Source organism: Sturnira hondurensis, unplaced genomic scaffold (genome assembly GCF_014824575.4).
Source record: "Sturnira hondurensis isolate 20B ecotype Veracruz unplaced genomic scaffold, ASM1482457v3 Scaffold0014384, whole genome shotgun sequence".
In the NCBI taxonomy this organism is placed as follows: Eukaryota; Metazoa; Chordata; class Mammalia; order Chiroptera; family Phyllostomidae; genus Sturnira; species Sturnira hondurensis.
In genome coordinates, this window is record NW_028087015.1 from 3691017 (window position 1) to 3710660 (window position 19644).

The 19644-nt window shown below is 39.0% G+C and overlaps 1 protein-coding gene and 1 pseudogene across 1 annotated transcript; both read right to left on the bottom strand.

Moving 5' to 3' along the window:
• Window positions 1-1036: 1036 nt before the first annotated feature.
• SHISAL2B (shisa like 2B) lies at window positions 1037-19333 on the bottom strand. The gene is made up of 3 exons (XM_037062869.1): window positions 19011-19333; window positions 12080-12237; window positions 1037-1170 (listed from the first exon to the last, which is right to left on the bottom strand). The coding sequence occupies exons 1-3, from the start codon at window positions 19199-19201 to the stop codon at window positions 1037-1039; spliced, it is 483 nt and encodes a 160-aa protein (XP_036918764.1). The 5' UTR covers window positions 19202-19333.
• Window positions 16709-17598, bottom strand: LOC118998610 (COMM domain-containing protein 8-like; annotated as a pseudogene).
• Window positions 19334-19644: the final 311 nt, after the last annotated feature.

Here is a 19644-nt window from a genome sequence, read left to right on the forward strand (position 1 = left end):
TTTTTTGATGATTGTTCCAATCTCTTTACTGTTGATTGGCCTATTTAGATTTTCCAGTTCTTCACGATTGAGTCTAGGAAGTTTATATGTTCCTAGGAACTTAGCCAGTTCTTCTAAGTTATGGAATTTGGTGGCATATAGTCTTTCATAGTGTTCTTGTAGGTTCCTTTGTATGTTTCTAATGTCTGTGGTAACTTCTCTTTCATGTCTTACTTTGTTTATATGAGTCTTTTCTCTTTTGCAGTGAGTCTAGTTAGAGGTTTATCAATTTTATTAATTTTTCTCAAAGAACCAGCTCTTGGTTGTATTAATTTTTTGTTCTCTGTTTGATTCATTTCTGCTGTAATTTTTATCATTTCTGCTGTCTGTTGCTTTGTTTTTTGTTCTCAAGTTCTTTAAGATGTAATGTTAGGTTGTTTACTTGAGATTTTGCTTATTTCTTGAGCCAGGCCTGTAATGACATAAACTTCCCTCTTGTTACTGCTTTTGCTGCATCCCAGAAGTGTTGACATGTTGTATTGTCGTTCTCACTTGTCTTCACATGTATTTTGATGTCGCCTTTTATGTATTCTTTGGCCCAGTCATCTCTTAGTAGTGTGTTGTTTAAGCTCCACGTATTTGTGGGTTTCTTTACTTTCTTTTTGCTGCTGATTTCTAATTTCTTATAAAAATAACTGCCTCTAAATACAAAAAAATGATATTCTGGTAAAGTGAAATACATTTCTCATTGTACCTCAATGAGATAGGTTTCCTTGTCTGTGTTATTGACAAATTCTTTAATTTTGCCTGAAGTATTAGCCTAATTTTGTATAACATGCAAACATTTTCATTAGCAAATAAAAGTAAACTTATGCACACTGAAATCTATCAAAACTTAACTGTGCGTTTAATAAAAGGATTGAATGATCAAAAATGCAGCTATGTTTTGTTTTGTGAGTGGCATATTTTTGGAAATTATTATTATGAACTGTATTTGAAATGCACTCTTTATTTTTGTTTTTCCATGTCTCCTTTGAGCTTTTACAACACAAGATTTTTAATACACCGTGTTAATTTGTGTTGTATCCATTGTTTTTTCTTGAATTATATCATCAGCTTCATAGGTTGTTTCATTTATTGAATTTGATGTTGCATTTGAATTGGGAGCTTTGGTTTTCCTATTTGAGCTGCCTGCAAATACACAAAACAAAACAAAATAATTATGTGAAATGGCATAAAATTTGAATTTTTAACATTTTTGCTTACAAATTAAATTTTATAGCAATATGGAAAATATGATGTCCTGAAAACACTATGTGAATAAATGAGAATTGAATCATTTCAAAGTTGTTTTGAGTATTTCCTCCTGAAAATTTAATAAGAAATGTTTACTAACAGAACTAAGGTTTTTATTACCATGCTTGCTTTTCTCCATGCTTCCGTGGAGATAAGTAAGCATTTGATGAGAAGGTCATGATTTCTGAGTTGCTTAATAAAAGTGTGACCGTCCCTATTCATAAAGCAAACAAAACTGTACGGTAGCCAATCACAGTAATTTGCAACACTTTTAAGGCTTCGCCATCATAGTCAATTTAGATGTGATTTTTAAAAGGAACACACTTGTTCCACAATTTCATTCACTCAGTTGTAAGTATAAGTCCAGAATGCACAAGAGTAGAGAACTTTATGGGGGCAAAATAATGTTCTACTTCTGACCACCTAGTCATAATGTTTCAGTCATTTAGTTTGATTTGTAAAAGCTAATTTGTTGAAGGCACAACGTTTTCTGACATGGCAAGTAGCCCTCTGCTCACACAGCAAGTAAAGCTGTTTAAGGGAAATATCGGAGAGGAAGCTGGCATGAAAATTTGATGACCTGGGGAAGTTCCTGACTTATCTGCAAAGCAGACTTTAAAAAACGTTTAGTTCAAATTTAACTACTATTTAAACACTTAAATAACAGGATATATTCTATGTGAGGGCCCTTGATATTATTTTCTTCTTAATAACATTTGTAAAACAGAATATTTGTGGTTTATTTTTCATTTGTTTAGTAGTATTTGTACCCTTTAGTATCACAGCAGATAAAGATAAAAGATCAAAGTTTCGTATTATCTGGGTAGCACTTGTATCTTATGTAAGCATTTCTTTAAACACCTACAATTGGAATATTTTACTGGGACTTTTGGAAATCTGAAAACTAATGTGTAACTCAGGCCCTTTGTGTTCCTTAAGCTTTTTACATGCTTAAATTCATAATATTTTCATTAGATTTACAAGGTTTTGCTGTCTACCTTGTCACATACAGTTTTTGTTTTTGTCTTTTTTTATGATAAATAGGAAGTTATTTTCGAACTTCTCTTGGGGCTCCCTCTGACTAAGTCATCTACAGTCTGACAGCCCCAGTTCCCATCACGGGTGTGTCTGGCAACAACAGCCATCTGAGATTTAAAGGCTCACATGTACCTGTCAATACTATAGATTTTTCTTCATTGAGGGCTCGTGAAGCCCCCTTCCTCTGTCCCTGACTCATTGTTTCCGTGGCTACTGACTGGATTCTTCTAACTAGCACAGGTACAGGGATCATTTCTTAGATTGGCCTCTTAAGGTAAGGCAGTTCCCCTAACACAACCAATCTGTACACAAATCAGAAAAGACTTGTTAGAGACACTGTACTACCATTATTTGAAGCAGGAGCTTTGATTAGCACGTTAACACCCCTAATGTTCTCTTCCTGCAGCTTACAAAATCCAAAGGTGCCTTCAGTGTATTTCCCTCAGTTAAGTTAGAGTAATTGGACCTGTGGAAAAACAGGTGTGATGAGTGGAGCTGTAGCAGTAACAGAGTCCAGCTGATTGCATCCCTTTGGGAGGATTTTAAGACCGAGAGAAGGAAACGTCTACATTGCTTTAATACATAGAAGCTAATTTCTTAATCGACAAAATAGGGATAAAACTAGCTGCCTCTTTTCCATCACAAAATTTCAATATGGATTTGATTTAAATTAAGAAATCTGTGATTCTATTGAGGTCCCAAGGGATTTGTTCCACATAAGGGGTTTTCTTATCTAACTCCTCCTCTTCTTTACCTGAGTACAGATTGGGCTGGGGGGGAAGACCCAGCATCACTGTGCTTTCCTGGGTTGACACTAGATGCTTTCTGCAGCTGGTTTCCCATTTTCATTTTTTTTTCTTTTTGATCTGGTCGTCATATGTAAATCTCAACCTTCCTTTAATCCTATACTTCTTAGACTGGCATTTAAATTAAAGCCTTAACCTTTGCCAACATTAAAATCCAATTCATCAAACAGATAAAATTCATCATTCAAATCACATCCAACAGTCTTACCTATTCTCATCACAAACTAGGCCAATATATATTTTTTCTAATAAGAGTTAAAGTTCGCATTCATTTTCAGAACCATTTTTCGGGGATCCATTTCTCCTATAACTCTTTTATGAGCTCGGCTTTTTAAAAATTAAATTTGTTGGAGTAACATTGGTCAACAACATGTAAGTTTCAGGTGTACAATTCTGTATTATATCAGGTGTATTCTGTTTCAGGTGTGCAATTCTGTCTTCTGTAGACTGCACTGTGTGCTCACCACCCAAACCCTAGTCTTCTTTCATCACCTTATATTTGACCCACTTTACCCTTTTCATCTTTCCCACACTCACCTTCCCTCTGTTAACTACCATACTGTTGTCTGTGTCTGTGAGTTGGTTTGTTTTGTAGTTTTCTTTCTGTTGGATGTCCCACTCATTATGTGAGTGACATAATATTGTCCTTGTCCTTTTCTGTCTGACTTATTTCACATAGCATGATGCTCTCAAGACCCATGTATGTTGTCCAGAGGGGCAGTATTTCACCCTTTCCCCTGGCTGAGTAGTATTCCATTGTATGTGTTTACCACACCTTCGTATCAACCACCTAGTGAAGGGCGCTTAGGTTGTTTTCATGTCTTGGCCACCATGAGTAATGCTGCAGTGACCAGAGGAGTACATATATCTTTACAAATAGTTTTCAAATTTGGGGGGGTAGATATTCAGAAGAGGGATTGTGGGGTCATATGGTAACTCTGTTCTTAATTTTTTGAGGAACCTCTATACTGTTTTCTAAACTGGTTGAAGTAGTTTACATTGCCATAAACAGTGGATGAGGTTTCCTCTTTTGCTTCTTGTCTTATTGATAATAGCCATTCTAACTAGTATGTGGTATATTTTATTGGGGTTTTGATTTCATTTCCCTTATAGCTAGGAAAGTTGAGCATTTTTTAAACGTATCTGTTGGATATCTGTATGCCTTCTTGGCAAAAGTATCATTTCTGGTTTTCTGCCCATTTTTAATTGGATTGTTTGTTTTGTTGTTGGGTTGTATGAGTTCTTTATATATTTTGGATATTAGCTCTTTATTGGATGTACCATTTGCAAATACTTGCTCTCAGTTGGTTCATTGCCTTTTTGTTTTATTGATGATTTCTTTTGCTATATAGAAACTTTTTAGTGTGGTGTAATCCAGTTCATTTATTTTTACTTTTACTTCCCTTGCCTTTGGGGACAAGTTTACAAGGGAGGTCCTTAAGTTTAGTACCTATGTTTCCTTTTATGTATTTTATTGTTTATGAACACTGCTCTTGCCTGCCATTTCAAACTATTAAAAAATAGATAAATAAATGCTGGGTACCTCTGCCAGTCTTCATCTCCTGGCTAGCTGGCAGAATGGTAATTAAACTCTTCTGCCATTGTCTGCCTGTTCCCAGGCATCTGTGTACGACTCTGCAGTCCCATATATTGCTGCTTTTCATTACTCACCAGCTGACTCACTTTATTACTGACTAGAAAATCTACACAACCCACTCACCCCATAGTACCTTCTAGTGGAAACAAACAGTCTTAAGTTTGTACACTAAAAACGTTTTTTTTATTTACAAGAGGGTGGTCCACCCTCAAGTTTAATACAATGCACAGACCTGAATGTGAAGTAAATGGTGAAATGAGCAAAACTATTGACTTCTTAGTTTCAACGCTCTGCCTCCCCGTCAAGGATATACAGGTATCTCTTGTAAACAGTAGATAAAAATCCATTGTGAAAGTTCAAATATTAGGCTTGCCCTTTTGTTTTGTCCATTTGTCAATGAGTAAAGGCAGTTTTATCTGGAAATATTTTCCTGCCCTATTTTATTCCATAATTGGGCTTTTGTTCTTTACATTTTCTGCATTGTTAATTTTTTAAAATATTTTATTTATTTATTTTTAGAGAGGACGAGAAGGAGAGAAGGAGAGAAATATCAATGTATGGTTGCCTCTCGTGAGTCCCCTGCCGGGAACTGGCCTGCAACCCAGGCATGTGCCCTGACTGGGAATCGAACCGCGATCATGTGGTTTGCAGCCCGCGCTCAATCCACTGAGCTACACCAGCCAGAGCTGCATTGTTAATTTTTTTATCCATTGATGATTAACATAACTAGCAAAAGAATTCAGCTAATGTTTTAAGTCCTTTAAGTGAATTTTCACAGCAAGAGACAGGCATCTGTTTTGCTTGTTGGTTCTAACATCAACCAGGATCGGCCAATGCTGTGCCCTGAGGAGGACTCACAGAGGCTGAATGCAGCGGTGGCTCTGCTGAGCAATTGGATTTTCTGCATTTTAGGAACAATAACACCATGAGAAATTCCAGGCTCATTATTTTCAGTAGAAAGCTCCCTTTAGGAGACACAACTGGCCTTTTCTGCCATTAAGTTCAAATGAGTCCATCTTCTACTAAGATCTTAATGCATTCTTAAAGTCTTTCTGAAACAAAGAGTGGTATTACAGAATAACTTGGCAGCCTAATTAGTGAGTTTTAAGCAAACTTTTGTTTAAAGTTTTGTTGGAGATGTGTTAAGCCCACTGAGAAAAATAGTTCAGAAAGTTATCTGTAATGATTTTAAAAGTATATCACTAGCTTAAGAATAAACAGACTGATAAATTTGAAAGAACAGAAAATCTAAAAACAGATCCCTGTATATATAAGAATTTAGTTTATGACAAAGGTGATATTTTAAATCGGCAAAAGAAAGATGGTTTTTCCGGTAAATATGTGGACAGTCGGCTTCTTATTTGCAAAATAAAAATGAAGGCAAATCTCCATCTCATACTTTAACCAAAGTTAAAATGCCAAGTTTATTGAATATATAAGTGTTAAAAACAAATGAATAAATGTATTAGAAGAAAAAATAGGTGTATATTTTATATCTTACAGTAAGATGAGAAATTTCTAAGTATGAAGCTAAAGAGAGAAATCACAAAAGGTGAAACAAATTAAAACACTGTCAAATACAAAATTAAAAAGGGAATAATCATGAAAAACATTTGTAATATATGTGAAAAATAATTTAGTTATTGTAAGGAAAGTCCTTATGAAGCAATGAAAAAAGAATATTGCCATAGAAAAGTATGTGTAAGACCTGAGCAAAAACATGCCCCAAAAATAATGACAAACTTTAAAGTGTCCATTCTTACTCCTACTTAGATAAAACAAAATGGCATTATGTCTCTGAATGAAATTAGTAAAATATATACCTTCTGAAATAATACCCATGAAGTAACATTTTTCTGGAGGGCAGTTAGCAGCTTGTATCCAAAGCCTTCAGGAGGCAGCTGTGCTTTGCTTGGCAACTTCACTTAATGTTTAGTTTGTGTGTGTAATAGAGAAAAATGGAAGCCGGGTCAAAGTCAATAATTGAGTAAGATACGGCATGCCCAGACTCTGGTTTCTAAATGTGATTCATGACTGAAATGAAGCAGGCTTCTTGGAGAGAGAGCAGGTTCCAGGGCTGGAGCAGGGACAGCACAGCCCTGGAACATCTTGTGACAGAAAGCAAAAAAAAAAGTGCTTAAAAATAATGGACACATTTCAAAAGGACACCAGACCTAGTTTAAGGTGGCTCCCACGGGCCAACTCCAAAACAATTCAAGGATCAAAATAAATAGTGGTAGTAAGAGAATGTTTTAGGATAAAGAATCTGAGTGCATACTGATCTTAAGGAATAAATAGGCTAATGGGGAAGAAGGAAAAGTTCTTCCTACAGCTGAATAACAACTAATAAATGTAGAAGGAATGATGAGGTTAGAAAATCACCATTTTATACCTATCACAGCAATAACCCTGAAATTATTTTGACGTTCTGATGACAAAATTCAATTAAGAACCATTAATGAGCCCTGGCTGGTGTGTAGCTCAGTGGATTGAGCGTGGGCCTCAGTCAGGGCACATGCCTGGGTTGCAGGCCAGTTCCCAGCAGGGGATGCACAAGAGGCAACCATACATTGATATTTCTCCCCTTCTCTCCTTCCCTTCCCCTCTAAAGATAAATAAATAAAAAATATTTAAAAAAGAACCATTAATGAGTGGGTTATCAGTTTCAGGGGGAACAAGATATTTTCAGAGTTTCAAAATACCTCCCCACCAATGACTTAGTAATGACAAAGGGACAAATAGTGACTTTACAATGGATTAATCCAGCAAATACAGCCTTAATCAAAGAATCCAAGTTAATATCACCAGCAATGGGACACATCAATATCCCTGTTTTGATGCCCTTAGAATATAACTTTTGTGGTATTTCTGTCAAGATATATAATCTCTCTCTAGTCATGAGAAAACATCAGACAAATTTGAATTGAGGGACACATACAAAATTACTAGCTTTTACTTTTCAAAAATATCCAGATCATGAAAGACAAAGAAAGACTAAAGATTAAAGAAAACTAAAGAAATATGACAGCTAATTGCAAGGTGTATCTGGACTAGCTCTGAAATAAAAAATAGCTATTAAGGATATGGGCAAATTTTGAATATGAGAACATCTTTGATAATACTCCTGTATCGATGTTACATATCCTCACTTTGATAAATGTACTATAATTATGCAAGAAAAAAATCCTTGTCCTTAGGGAATGCATACTGAAGCATTTATAAAAAAATACACCCGCAAATTATTTTCAAATAGTTCAGAAGATATATATCAAGAGATAGTTAATGATGAAAATGATGCAAAATATTAACAATTAGTAAATCGGAGAAGAGGAATAAATCTTCTCTATAGTTTCTTTCTGGAATTGTGAAATGATATCAAAATAAAAGAATAAAAACTCTTAGCACTCCATGAGGGTAATAAAATGGAACCATGAAAAATGATGGCAAAGGCATCTCTTTTGGCAAACAAAGATATCCACACTGTTCAGTGAAAAAAGGCATGCTATTATAAGGCTCACTTCCCCCCATTTTGTTATGTACATGTGTCTATAGGTGCATAGGAAAAAAGCCATGGGTATTCACCATGTGTAAATATCTATTAATGTGTGGTGGGATCATGAATGACATTATTTGTTTGTTTGTTTCTCTGTATTTCCTAATTTTCCTCCAGTGAAAGTGAATTGAAAGTTTTTGTTTTTGTTCTCATTTCTAACTTGGGAGCGAAGGTGTCCTCTAAGAGGTGTAAAACTATGAGACCTTTCTGAACCAGTCCACGTCCTGTCATACCCACAGGCAGAATAAACAATTCGTTTATTCTACAGTTTTCAATTTCCTTCCTTTCTCAGTATTCCAGATATAATTTATGTTTTTCTCCTAGATAGCTATGTAGTACTACCGATTTGCTTACCCTTTGTCATTTATATCACCTGCCTGTGCAAAAGAACTCACCAAATACAGGCTTGGAGTTGTCTATTATTCCCATTCAACTATATCATTTATGTGTGCCAGGCAGCTTGGCTATTATCTGCCTTCTAATTTTCATCAAAAACTCTGCTTCTAACACCTCTCCTCTACTCTTCACCCCACTCTGCAACTGCAGGGGGTCAATGGGTATTCAAAATCGCAGGATGAATATGCTTTGTTGTTCTGGAGCATCAATTTTGCTCATATATGGGAAGAAGATATCGTTACAGCAGAGGAAGCCATTACATTGTGCAGTCAGATTGAAAATTCCCAGATTTAAAAAATAAAATGGGAAACTTGAAATAATTGAAAGCTTCTAAGGCTTAAGGCAGGCCTTTCCATTCTCTCCCTTGAATTTCTGAAGGCACCGAGTGCTTTTTCAATTTTCCTTTAAGGGTTCCCCGATGGAAGAATTTGAGAAGCAGGAATCCAAGACTCTCACCCCTTTCTCTGCTCCTCTGTTAGCCATAAATTCTTCCACATCTTTTGAACTGAGCCTTCATCCTCAAGAGTGTCTACTCAGAAAGATGCCCTTCACACAGCCATCTTCTGCCCAGAACTGTACGTGTTACACAGCGCAATTTACGAAAGTGGTATTCTTTTAAACGTCGGCATTTGAAACATGCATCACTCAAAACATCAAAGTTAAAAGGGAAGAAAATGGTTATGACACACAGCTTAAATGCCAGTCAATTGCTTAGCAAGAGGACCTCTGCGCAAAAGGAGCCCGAAGGGGTAACCGAAGGGGGCTCGGTTAAACCCACAGTCAGGGCCAGACAGCGGCTTCCTTTGGGATCGGTGCAGACTGTGTAAAGCCCAAAGCTGTACACACTATAAAGATGAAGCCCAGTAGAATACAGATACAGGAAGGGCACATCTTGGCAAATTTGTTTAAGATTCGACTATTTAAAACATATTGTCGTTTATAGAGATTAAAAAAAAACCCACAAAGCCCTCCAGTGCCCTAAGTCAGTTTTAGGTGTGCACCAAAACACATTTCCCTTGAGGACATTCAAATTGCCTGTGATGAACACAGTCTCAATTGTAAAAATTAATTTAAAATAAAGGGAGTTTGCCTCTTAAAAACAAAGTTTTCAAAGAAAGGAGTGCTAACTGGTTAAACCAAATTTCCTCTGATAAATGTTTCCTTGTTTGATTATTACACATTTTATCACGTTCCTAACCATAAGGCATCTCTGTAATAAAGACTTGTTTTCTCAATAGCTAGAACCCTGGTGCCTGTTTGTTCTTAGATGGGAGAACCACTGGAGTGAAATGAAGCATGGGTTTCTAACAACAGGTACACCCATGGCCTTTATCTATTGCTTCATATGGATCACTTTCAGATAGAAACCATGTTCTCTTTCTGTTCCAGTGACATTTGGATTATTTATTCTGTTTTGGGCTCTCCGCTATGTCTGGTTTGGTTAAAATCAGCCCAGAGGACCAAAACCACCTCATTTGAAAGCAGCAAGAAGGTAGTGGTCGTATAGAATCCTTCCTCACCAATAGCAAGCCCTCAAGAAAGGTTGTTGAATTCATTTGCTGACAGTGGAGGTGCAGAGCCATGCCATTCAATTCACTGAGCAAACATTTGTTAGCTGTTCTGGGGCACTAGGAGTACAGTAGTGAGGAAACAAGACAAAAAAGTACTACTTTCCTAGAGCTTACTTCCTAGCTGGGGCAGAGAAAATTTAGACAATAGATAACTAAAATATATTGTGTAATAGTGGTAAATGCTTAGGAGAAAAATAAAGCAGGAATTGTGGAAGGGCAGTTACAATGTAGATAGAGTGACCAAGGGAGAACTTCGGGTCATTTCATTTACAGAAAATGAAACTGCGAGTCATAGAGCTGTCTAAAGGCAAAGCATTCCAGACAATGGTGGCAACAGGTACAAAAACCCTGAGACAGAAGTTTCGAGGCACGGCGAGGAGGCCAGTGTGGTTGCGCATCGGGGGATGAGAGAAATCAAGGTGAGGAGAGCAGACAAGGAAAGCCCCGAGGTCACAGTGAAGATGCCACATCTATGAGAGGTGGAAGGCAATGACGGTTTTGAACAGAGGTGGCTTGGGTTTTAACAGGCCTACTCTGGCTGTTCTTTGAAGAACAGACAGCAGGGGAGCCAGGACAGTGGAAGAAGAAGAACTATTTGTTTTAAAAGGCAGAGCCTGGAGTTCACAACTTTAACAAGCTCCCTAGGTGATTCTTACTCACGGTAAAATTTAAGACCAGCTACCTTACATTATCCAAGCAATTGAGACAAAAGTCGATTTTATGGATGTGATTATTTCATAATCACTAGTCTACTACCTCATTTTGCCTGTGGAGAAAGAGGATCTAACCTGTAACTACCTGTCAGTTCTGCCATGCAATCTCCAAATTTCAGAAAGTGCTTCAGAAAGAGACCTCCAGGAGAGACCATGGCCTCTGGCTCTGTGGCTCAGGATACCCTCCGAGAGAGCTCCCTGCAGAGAAGGAAGTGAGAGCTAGTGCAATCCTGCAGTAGCAGTGTGCGTGCATCTGAAAGGTCACAGAGCGTGTGCTCCATAAATAAAAGTTTCAGGATTCAGCTAAAATAGAGCATAAGAGCAGAGAAGTCTCTAGATTCTTTTAACAACTTGAAGATTTTTCTTTTTAAATGGAAGTTACTGAGCATGTGTGTCTTATTCTAAATATATGTTCTAAATGCTTATTAAAATGTATTCTAAATATACCAAAATTGAATTCATTGTTTCCACTTTTTAAGTACACTCATATAAATTTATATTCACAAAATATTAACAATTCTTTCTGAGTTTCTTCGTGATAACAATTTGCATTTGTATAGTGTCTCTGTGGTTACGCTGTACCCTACTATATGGTAACTAGTTCATAATTTATTCAAGAACAGAGACTCTTCTGTCTATTTTTCTGTGTGCTTTCCACGCCTCTGAATCACTTTATAGGGCTCCTCCAAATTCTATACACCACAGGTGCACAGGTAAATGCTTAGCTAACCACTGACTAACCAATCTGGAGTAACGCAACACTGAGAACTCCTTATTAGGTATTTTGTTTATTTATTTGACTTCTGTGGCTCCATCAACAACAAAATTTTAAAATTCCAAGAAGATAAAACCTTTATAACTGAAAGTCCTAAATGTAGTAAAGTGGATTTATTGGTCCAATGTATTATTTTTCACAAGAACATCTGCATCCTGCTGCTATTTTTCCTTGGGCACAATTTCTCTAAAGTATTTCATCATTAAGACCTAATTTAATGTGAATTTTTACAAAGACACATAATGAATTGAATTTTTAAAAGGCATTCATTAACATTATGATCTGTTACCCAGGTACAGGTTATTCTTTCAAGCAGAGGACAGGTAATTGGCTACAAATAATGGATACAGATTACCTTCTTGAGTAGATGAAGCCTCTAGGTTTTGAAGTTTCAGGCCAGTGTCTAATCTTCGAGGCTTTGTGTACAGAAATAAATAACAAAGGACACAGACGCTGATGACAAAGGCAAGTAAAACAAGGGCAGCAATTCCCAATCCAGTCAGGGCACCAATGCTGAGGAAAACAGAAAACATTCTGGTTTGCATAGGAACTAAAGGGGAGGCTTAAATATTGCTACTCCTTCCTTCAGTTATTCCTGATCCTTATAGTTTAGTATAAACAGTATATGATTGAAGTCTACTGCTCACATTTTTCTACTGTCAAAGTCGTATTATATTTTCTTTATACATGTACGAAGAGTGCCCCCCCCAAAACCTAGAATTATCTTCTGGAGGGCTGGCCCTTTGTAGTACAGGCTTCCCTGACTAGGTGAGTATTCTAGGAACCCATCTGTATCAGTGTACCAGCTGGCCTTGTTGTGAGAGGCTGCGTTCAGCTTCAGTGAATTTCTTTGAAGTCTCCTCCAACGTGTCTGCTCATTTCACGATGGGTGATTTACAAGCACACCTGCCCACACTGTGCTGAGTGTTCAGCAGTTTTTAACTGCATAACCAAAAACAGCATGAGCCCTGGGCCCCACCCTCTCTATTTACCCAATCTCAACCCAGGTGAATTTTTTTTTTTTGTATCCCTGGATGAAAAAAGTCTTCAAAGGAAAACATTTTGCTGACATGGGAGAAATGAAACAAAAAACAGCAGAAGCACTAAAAGGCACCAAAATCAAATGAGTTCAAAAACTGTTTTGAGCAGTGGAGAAAACATCTTGATAGTGTATTGCGTCAAATGGAGAGTGCTTTGAAGGTAACAGAAGTTTAAACATGTGAGAATAAATACATAATTTTTATAAATAAGTTTCATTTTTCAGGGTCCCCCTGGTATATATTAATATCAGCATAGAATATCATGTGAATTCATATGATAGGTAAAATGTTACAGGATACTATAGAGATAGTTCAAAAACATTTCAGTCAAGTCTCTGTTATTAATATATTCTAGGAGCAAAGATTGGGAAGCTGAATAAAAAAATATTTACCTCGGCAAAAGTAGTGCAATAAATGTTTACCAGAAATGCAGAACTGTTTTTCTTGAGACATGCATGGGAGATACCATTTACTAATATGCAAAACCGTAGCTAACAAAAGATAAAAAGAAGACATAATTAAAGGGGAGCTATAATTACCAAATTTATTTATATAAAGTTCATGTTCAGTCTGAGTTTTTCCTTTCTAAAACAGCATAACACCAATGGCTTCTAGCATTAAAGAAGAAACCCTTGTACTTTCCTCTAAAAATAAAGTGTGTATCTGAGATATTATTTGCTCTGCGCCAAATCTGTAATAATTCTTTCTGATATAGTTGTCTATAAGGCTACTCACTTGAGGACTAACACAGTTTACATGGAGCTTGAAGAAAGAATTATTTTGAAAGACTAATGCAAATATTTGTACTTTCATGAACTGTATGTACATGTGGGTGTGTACATATCTATAATTAGATTTTAAGCTGCCGAAGGGCAGATACTTCTGTTGACTTTTCCGTAGTGTTGTACACACTTAGGAAAAGTGTTTACAGAGTACTTAGCTTGTAGTAAAACTTCCATAGATGGAAGTAAATGATAATTTACTGGTGATTGGTCCTCTTGTAATTGAAAAGTCATCATCACTGAAAAGTAATGACCTTTCCCTTCATCATCTTCCCGGCTTCCCTGTAGGCTTCTGCTCTTTCCCAGACATTAGGGCCTGGACAAGTTCGGCGTGTACCAAGAGGCAGGGAAGGGAGAGTTTGAGCAGAGCTGCTGGGTGCGGCACTGCTTTAGGAGTCAGAAGTCAGGAGAACAGAATTACGAGTAAGGGGCTAAGCTCATCCAATGGATCCTGGTTTTTAGGAGGTAAAGCACTTCTGCAATTTAGAGGCACAGGTATGGAATCAGACTTTCAGAGATTCATGTGCCTGGTTTATTCCTGTCAGCTCTGTTCCCCTAGCCCTGCACACAAGTGAAGACTGGGTAATTTGTGGCTAGAGTCAGTATATAGTTATATACTTAAATTGGAGTGTGCCCTCACTTGGTGCACCCCAAGGGGTAGACTCCCGGCTTTGGCAACTCCTCTTTCTTGCCTTTTGCACCAAAGCTGACTTTCCTAGTCTGTATAGATCAGGGAGAGTTAGGCCTCCCCACAGGCACATAGCAACATAATCCTCTTCATTAATATTATCCACTGCACAAGGCAGCTTGGAGGTCAGACATCTGGAAAGATTCCTGAAATGAAAACCCAATTATTTTTTTTAAATCTTCAAAGTAAAAACACAATTTAGTTCATTTAAAAGTAAAATTGTCAAGTTAGTTAAATTCAACACACATATTGCAGGCTTCTAATGTGCACATTTAAAAAGCCAGTCCACATGATTTGAAGGAAAAACAAAAACAGCATGCTGTTTTAAAAGGAGGTTCTTCACAATCTTGACACACTGTTTCCGTGTCAGAGTTCCACTTCATAGAAACATTGCTTCATGCATGTGAACCTCTAGGTAAAGATGGAACTCTAGGAACCTCCTAAAATATTGATTTCAACAAATACTTACTGAACTCAAGCATCACCCTGTGCAATACATTATTTTCCTAGGGCCCAAAGAAAGCTACCAAAGGAAAACCTAAAAGGCTGGGGATCTATAAGAGAAGAAAAGACGGGAGTGGCCAGACAGGGAAAACGAAGAATCATTCTTTCATGGCAGCACTGTGTGGCCGTCCCTGCTAGAGGACCTGAGGCTGTCATCGGGTAAACAGAGCGATTGATTCTCCTACTGAGCAACTTACTCACTTTTGCTGTTCTCCAGCAGCTGCGGAATCTCACAACAAATATTGGTGACTTCTGGACTATTTTTTGCAGTTGGACTATTTTAAATTAGGGTGGAGAGAAAAGAATATGAGGGAAATAAAGCTCTAATTTTTTTTACCTCCCCAGTGTGTCCTCAGAGCTTAATAACTAACAAGATCTCCAGTTTTAACATCACCTGCTGATGCCGACAGTTGTGAAGATTTTTGTATTTCCCAGGAACTGAAGAGCACTGTCCGCTTTGTCGGTGCTGAACCGAGACCCCAGCAAGCTGTGCATTCTTTTGTGCCCTCGTAGGAGGAGTTTTAGCGTCTGCTGCTTGTCCCTTTGCAGTGAGTCAGGAATACGAGAATCCCAGGGACTTAGGGGATTTAATTCAAACAACTGAGTTTGACTTAAGAGTTGCCAGTCTCTGTTGGAGGCGCTGCTATCGTTATTAACACCTCCAAAGACTCAGAGCTGGGTTCCTATATTATTTTCCAGAGGGCCAAGTAATATGCCAGTGCAATATAGATTGCTTCTCCAAATAATAAGAATAGGCTGTCATTATTTTTTGAGGTTTTTCCCCACTGTGACACAATACATCTTTGTTAGTTAAACTCATTGGTAAGTGGGCACTCCTTTTGAGATTTTTTTAAAGCTTGCAATACACAAAATATTTATTTTTACTGCTTCAGGGAATAACATTTAAAGTCATTGGCTGTAGCCCTGGCATGCATAGCCAAATTCTGGACCATCCTAGGAGACTGGGAGGAATGATGGAGGGTGGGGCACAAGTAGGTTTACAGTTGTTCATATGGAAAATAATACAACAATTAATAAATAATAACACCAGAATAAACTCTGTTTTTACTCACACCTACAAACATACTCTTAAAAATAAACTAAAATTGTAGTTTTATTTGTTCAGAATGTTTATCTTTAAACTTAGCTGAAATTTAAAATAATCTGTGTGCCAATAAAGTTAACATCCCAAACTGTTAAAGTCAATGTTAAGAGTGTATAATAAACATGGGCATATAGAGGGTCTGGGCTGACATCTGATGGTAATACATACACTGTGCGGTGGCATCTATTCTTTTATCAGCACATACTCTCCCAATTGGACCCAGAAATACAAAAGTAGCAGTGTTATTGCATTTTCCCCTATGTTCCAGTACAAGATTTTAGTTTCTGGAATTCATAAACTCAAAATTATTCACACAGATTTAGCTTTTTTCTTGTTCATTTCTGAAGAGCTTCTTTCTCTGAGAAATTTTACATTTTAATCTCCCCTTTGAAATATGAGAAAGGTATGGAATCTCCTGAGTTATATAGGCAGCTTGTACATTCTTTAAGTTATTTTTTAAATCATGAATTACTCATATATAATCATAATACACATCTTTGATGTTCACATACTTTTTAAAGCAAGATTCAAGTTTATTTGTGCTTTGTATGTTTATATTACTTTAGAACCTATTTTTAGTTTTCAGTAAAACTCTATCTATAAAGAGTTCTCAAATATTTAATAAATGAAGCAGATTATGAAATCTAAACTGCTATTATAGCTATTTATCTTTAATTTTTGTATGTGTTTCCTGTCAACCATGTAATTTCCTGTTCTTTATAGAAGTTGATGAATTTTTATCTTTATAATCTCAACACTGCTGCTTTCTCAGCTTGGCATAATAGTGTATCTTAGCTTTTCTGAACACACAATATTCACTCTGTCGTATCAGATGTAGCAGGGGAATCTGGTCATCTTGGTATTTTTCATTTCCAGTTATTTCAACTGCAGGATGACCTTATTAGCTCCTTCCAAGGAATTTTTTAGATTCTACACCTCTTTTTTACTCATTTCAAGAAAATAGGGTTTGGCTTCACCATTTTCCTTTGCACATAGATGAAGGTTTAAAGGTAGCCCTTGTAATGTCGCAATCTTGTCCCTGGAAAGTGCAAGCTTTAACTGTCCATTGAAACCCTTAGCTGTACAGAGGAAATACCAACTGTTTCATCTGACAGAGTCTGCTTCCTTTCATTGTCCCGACTTTTCAAGCATGTCACGGTCACTTCTTGATGAAATGACTTCAACGGATTCGATTGTTAAGACATTACTTCATCAGGTAATCTTTTACCAACTACAGCTTTTCTTTTTATTGTAGATCGAGATGACTTATTAAACCTAGCGAAATACATGCAGGAACTCTGCCTACCCTGTAGCAAAGATAAACTTGCAGTTCTGCTTCTGTTTTATAAAGGAAGTTAGCAAATGTACAGTAACAATGGGACACACTCTTTACAAAAGTTCCAAATGCTTAGACACAGGACCCAGTGGCACAGAGTTGGACACTGTGAATACCAGGTAACCAGTAGGCACTGGAACATAGAATGCAAACAAAATATTTCAGTACATGTCTGTAAGAAGATACATAGGCCAATACTATGCTCTGGGCTCTCGCCAACTACAGCTTTGAAAAAAGACACATGTTCTAACATCCTCTAGAACATGTGTCCATTCCGTGGAGTCCCAAACACTCAGATAATCTTGGTGAAGAGGGTAAGTTCCACCACAAATGCCATCAGTTGTTTTGTGCAGAAGCTGCCCCAGCTCCCCTGGAAGCTTCTGCAGCCACGGTAAGGGCATCCCCTCTTCTAGTGCCATTCGGAGCTGTACACCTACTTTTGCCCCACCCTGTATTCTTCCTTAGTAGTGCGAGCTCACTCTCTCTCTCTCTACCTCCCCCCCCCCCAGCCCATCCCACCCTTACTCATTTGAAAGAAACAATTTAAGATGGAAGGTAGGTTTAAGTTCTTTCCTGTAATCTGGACACCCCATTNCAGAAGCTGCCCCAGCTCCCCTGGAAGCTTCTGCAGCCACGGTAAGGGCATCCCCTCTTCTAGTGCCATTCGGAGTTGTACACCTACTTTTGCCCCACCCTGTATTCTTCCTTAGTAGTGCGAGCTCACTCTCTCTCTCTCTACCTCCCCCCCCCAGCCCATCCCACCCTTACTCATTTGAAAGAAACAATTTAAGATGGAAGGTAGGTTTAAGTTCTTTCCTGTAATCTGGACACCCCATTCATTCTCTAGGCAAACGGAAAAAAAAATCAAGTTCAAAGTTTGCAAACCTTTGCAGTGTAAGGGGAGGAAAAGCACTTGATAATGAAAAATATATGCATAAATACTAGTGGGGATAAATAAAATTCCCATTACAGGAAAAAGAAGCAAGAAAGATCCCCCCTGAGAAAAGCTCTTCACTTTTAGCAGTGGCCAGCCTGTTTAGAAAGAGGGTGTCCTAGGAGGTTCTACAGAGTGCATGATACTAGCACCTCAAACTATGTATACACCTCTCCGTGTCGCTTCCATTTCGGTTTGGGGTCAGTGTAAGATCATTTGGAAAGGGCATTATAAAGCTCACTTGCTTGCTGGCTGGCTGTCTTGCACTTGCACCCGTGTGCACACACACGCAACCCACTAACTTTCTGATATTTTAAAGAATACAGTCAGTTCCTTTCCGCCTCCAAAGAGGCTTAAAAATACTCAGACTCTCGGCTAAGGCCTTACAATGGGTCTCATAGGAACCCCCTTCTATTCAAATGCACCAAATGCCCAATCAAATCAAAAAGAAAATTAAAACCTCCTTAAGTTATCTGCGTATTTTGTCTCTGCCAGCTGAGTCACCTGCCTGGGACGGGTCCCTAGAGAGAGTGAAGAGCAACCCACCGAGGCGGGGCTGGAGGGGAACTGAGCCTGGCCTGCAGGGGCCGGCTGAGTGCGCCCTAGGCGCAGAGCCCGAGCTCCTCCCGCGCGCCTCGCCTGGGGTCCCGAGAGAATTCACACTCACAATGGCAGTGGCCTGACCCTGCCTGAGGAGTCCCGGCTCCCTGGGCATCTATCTGTTAGTGGGCCGGTTTTCCCTGCAGAGCCCCCCGCTCGCCCTCGATAGTTCCGTGTCCTTCGGGAGAGACCTGACCTGAGCGGGTGGTGGGACGCGGGCGACTTGCCCCTCCAGCTGCAGCACTGCCCGCCGCCGCCTCCCAGGACCCCGGCCCGCCAGCCGCCTGCCCTGCCCACCTGAGGCTCCACATGTAGCTGTGCTTGTAGGGAAAGTAGCTGCCCGGCTCGCTGCAGCAGTACTTGAGGTCTGCGAAGCCGCAGCAGTAGAGGAGGGCAGCCGACTCGCCGCGCCGGGGACACTGGAAGGGCTCCACGAAGCTGTGGTTGAGGCTGTAGTAGCCCGAGCACACCCGGCTCGCCTCGCCCATCCTAGCGGGCTGCGGGCCGGGCCACAGCAGGCCCGGGATCTGTCCTCCGACTGCACGCGTCCCCCGGGACCCGCGCGCACCGACCCCCTCCTCACGGTCTCCGCTCTTCCGATCTGGGGTCTGGGAGTTCGGCCTTCGCGCGTCTCCTCTGCTCGCTCTCCTCCCCCGTCTGCCTGTTATCTGGTCGCCTTATTCGCGCTTCTCCCTCTCACTCCTGAGTGGTTGGTCCTTTCATTGGCGGGTCACCAGCCCTGAGCCTCGTGTCCCGCTTTTTTGGTCGCTTTCTTCGCGCTCTCCTGACATCCCTCCACTTGCCTCACTTCATCCACAGCCTGTTCCCACTCCATGCCAGAAAGGTTTCAGCTGAGGAAAAAGTGGAGGTAGGTGTAGGACACATCTGCCATGTGGGCAAGTGAGCCAAAGTCGCAATTCTGTTTTGCTTA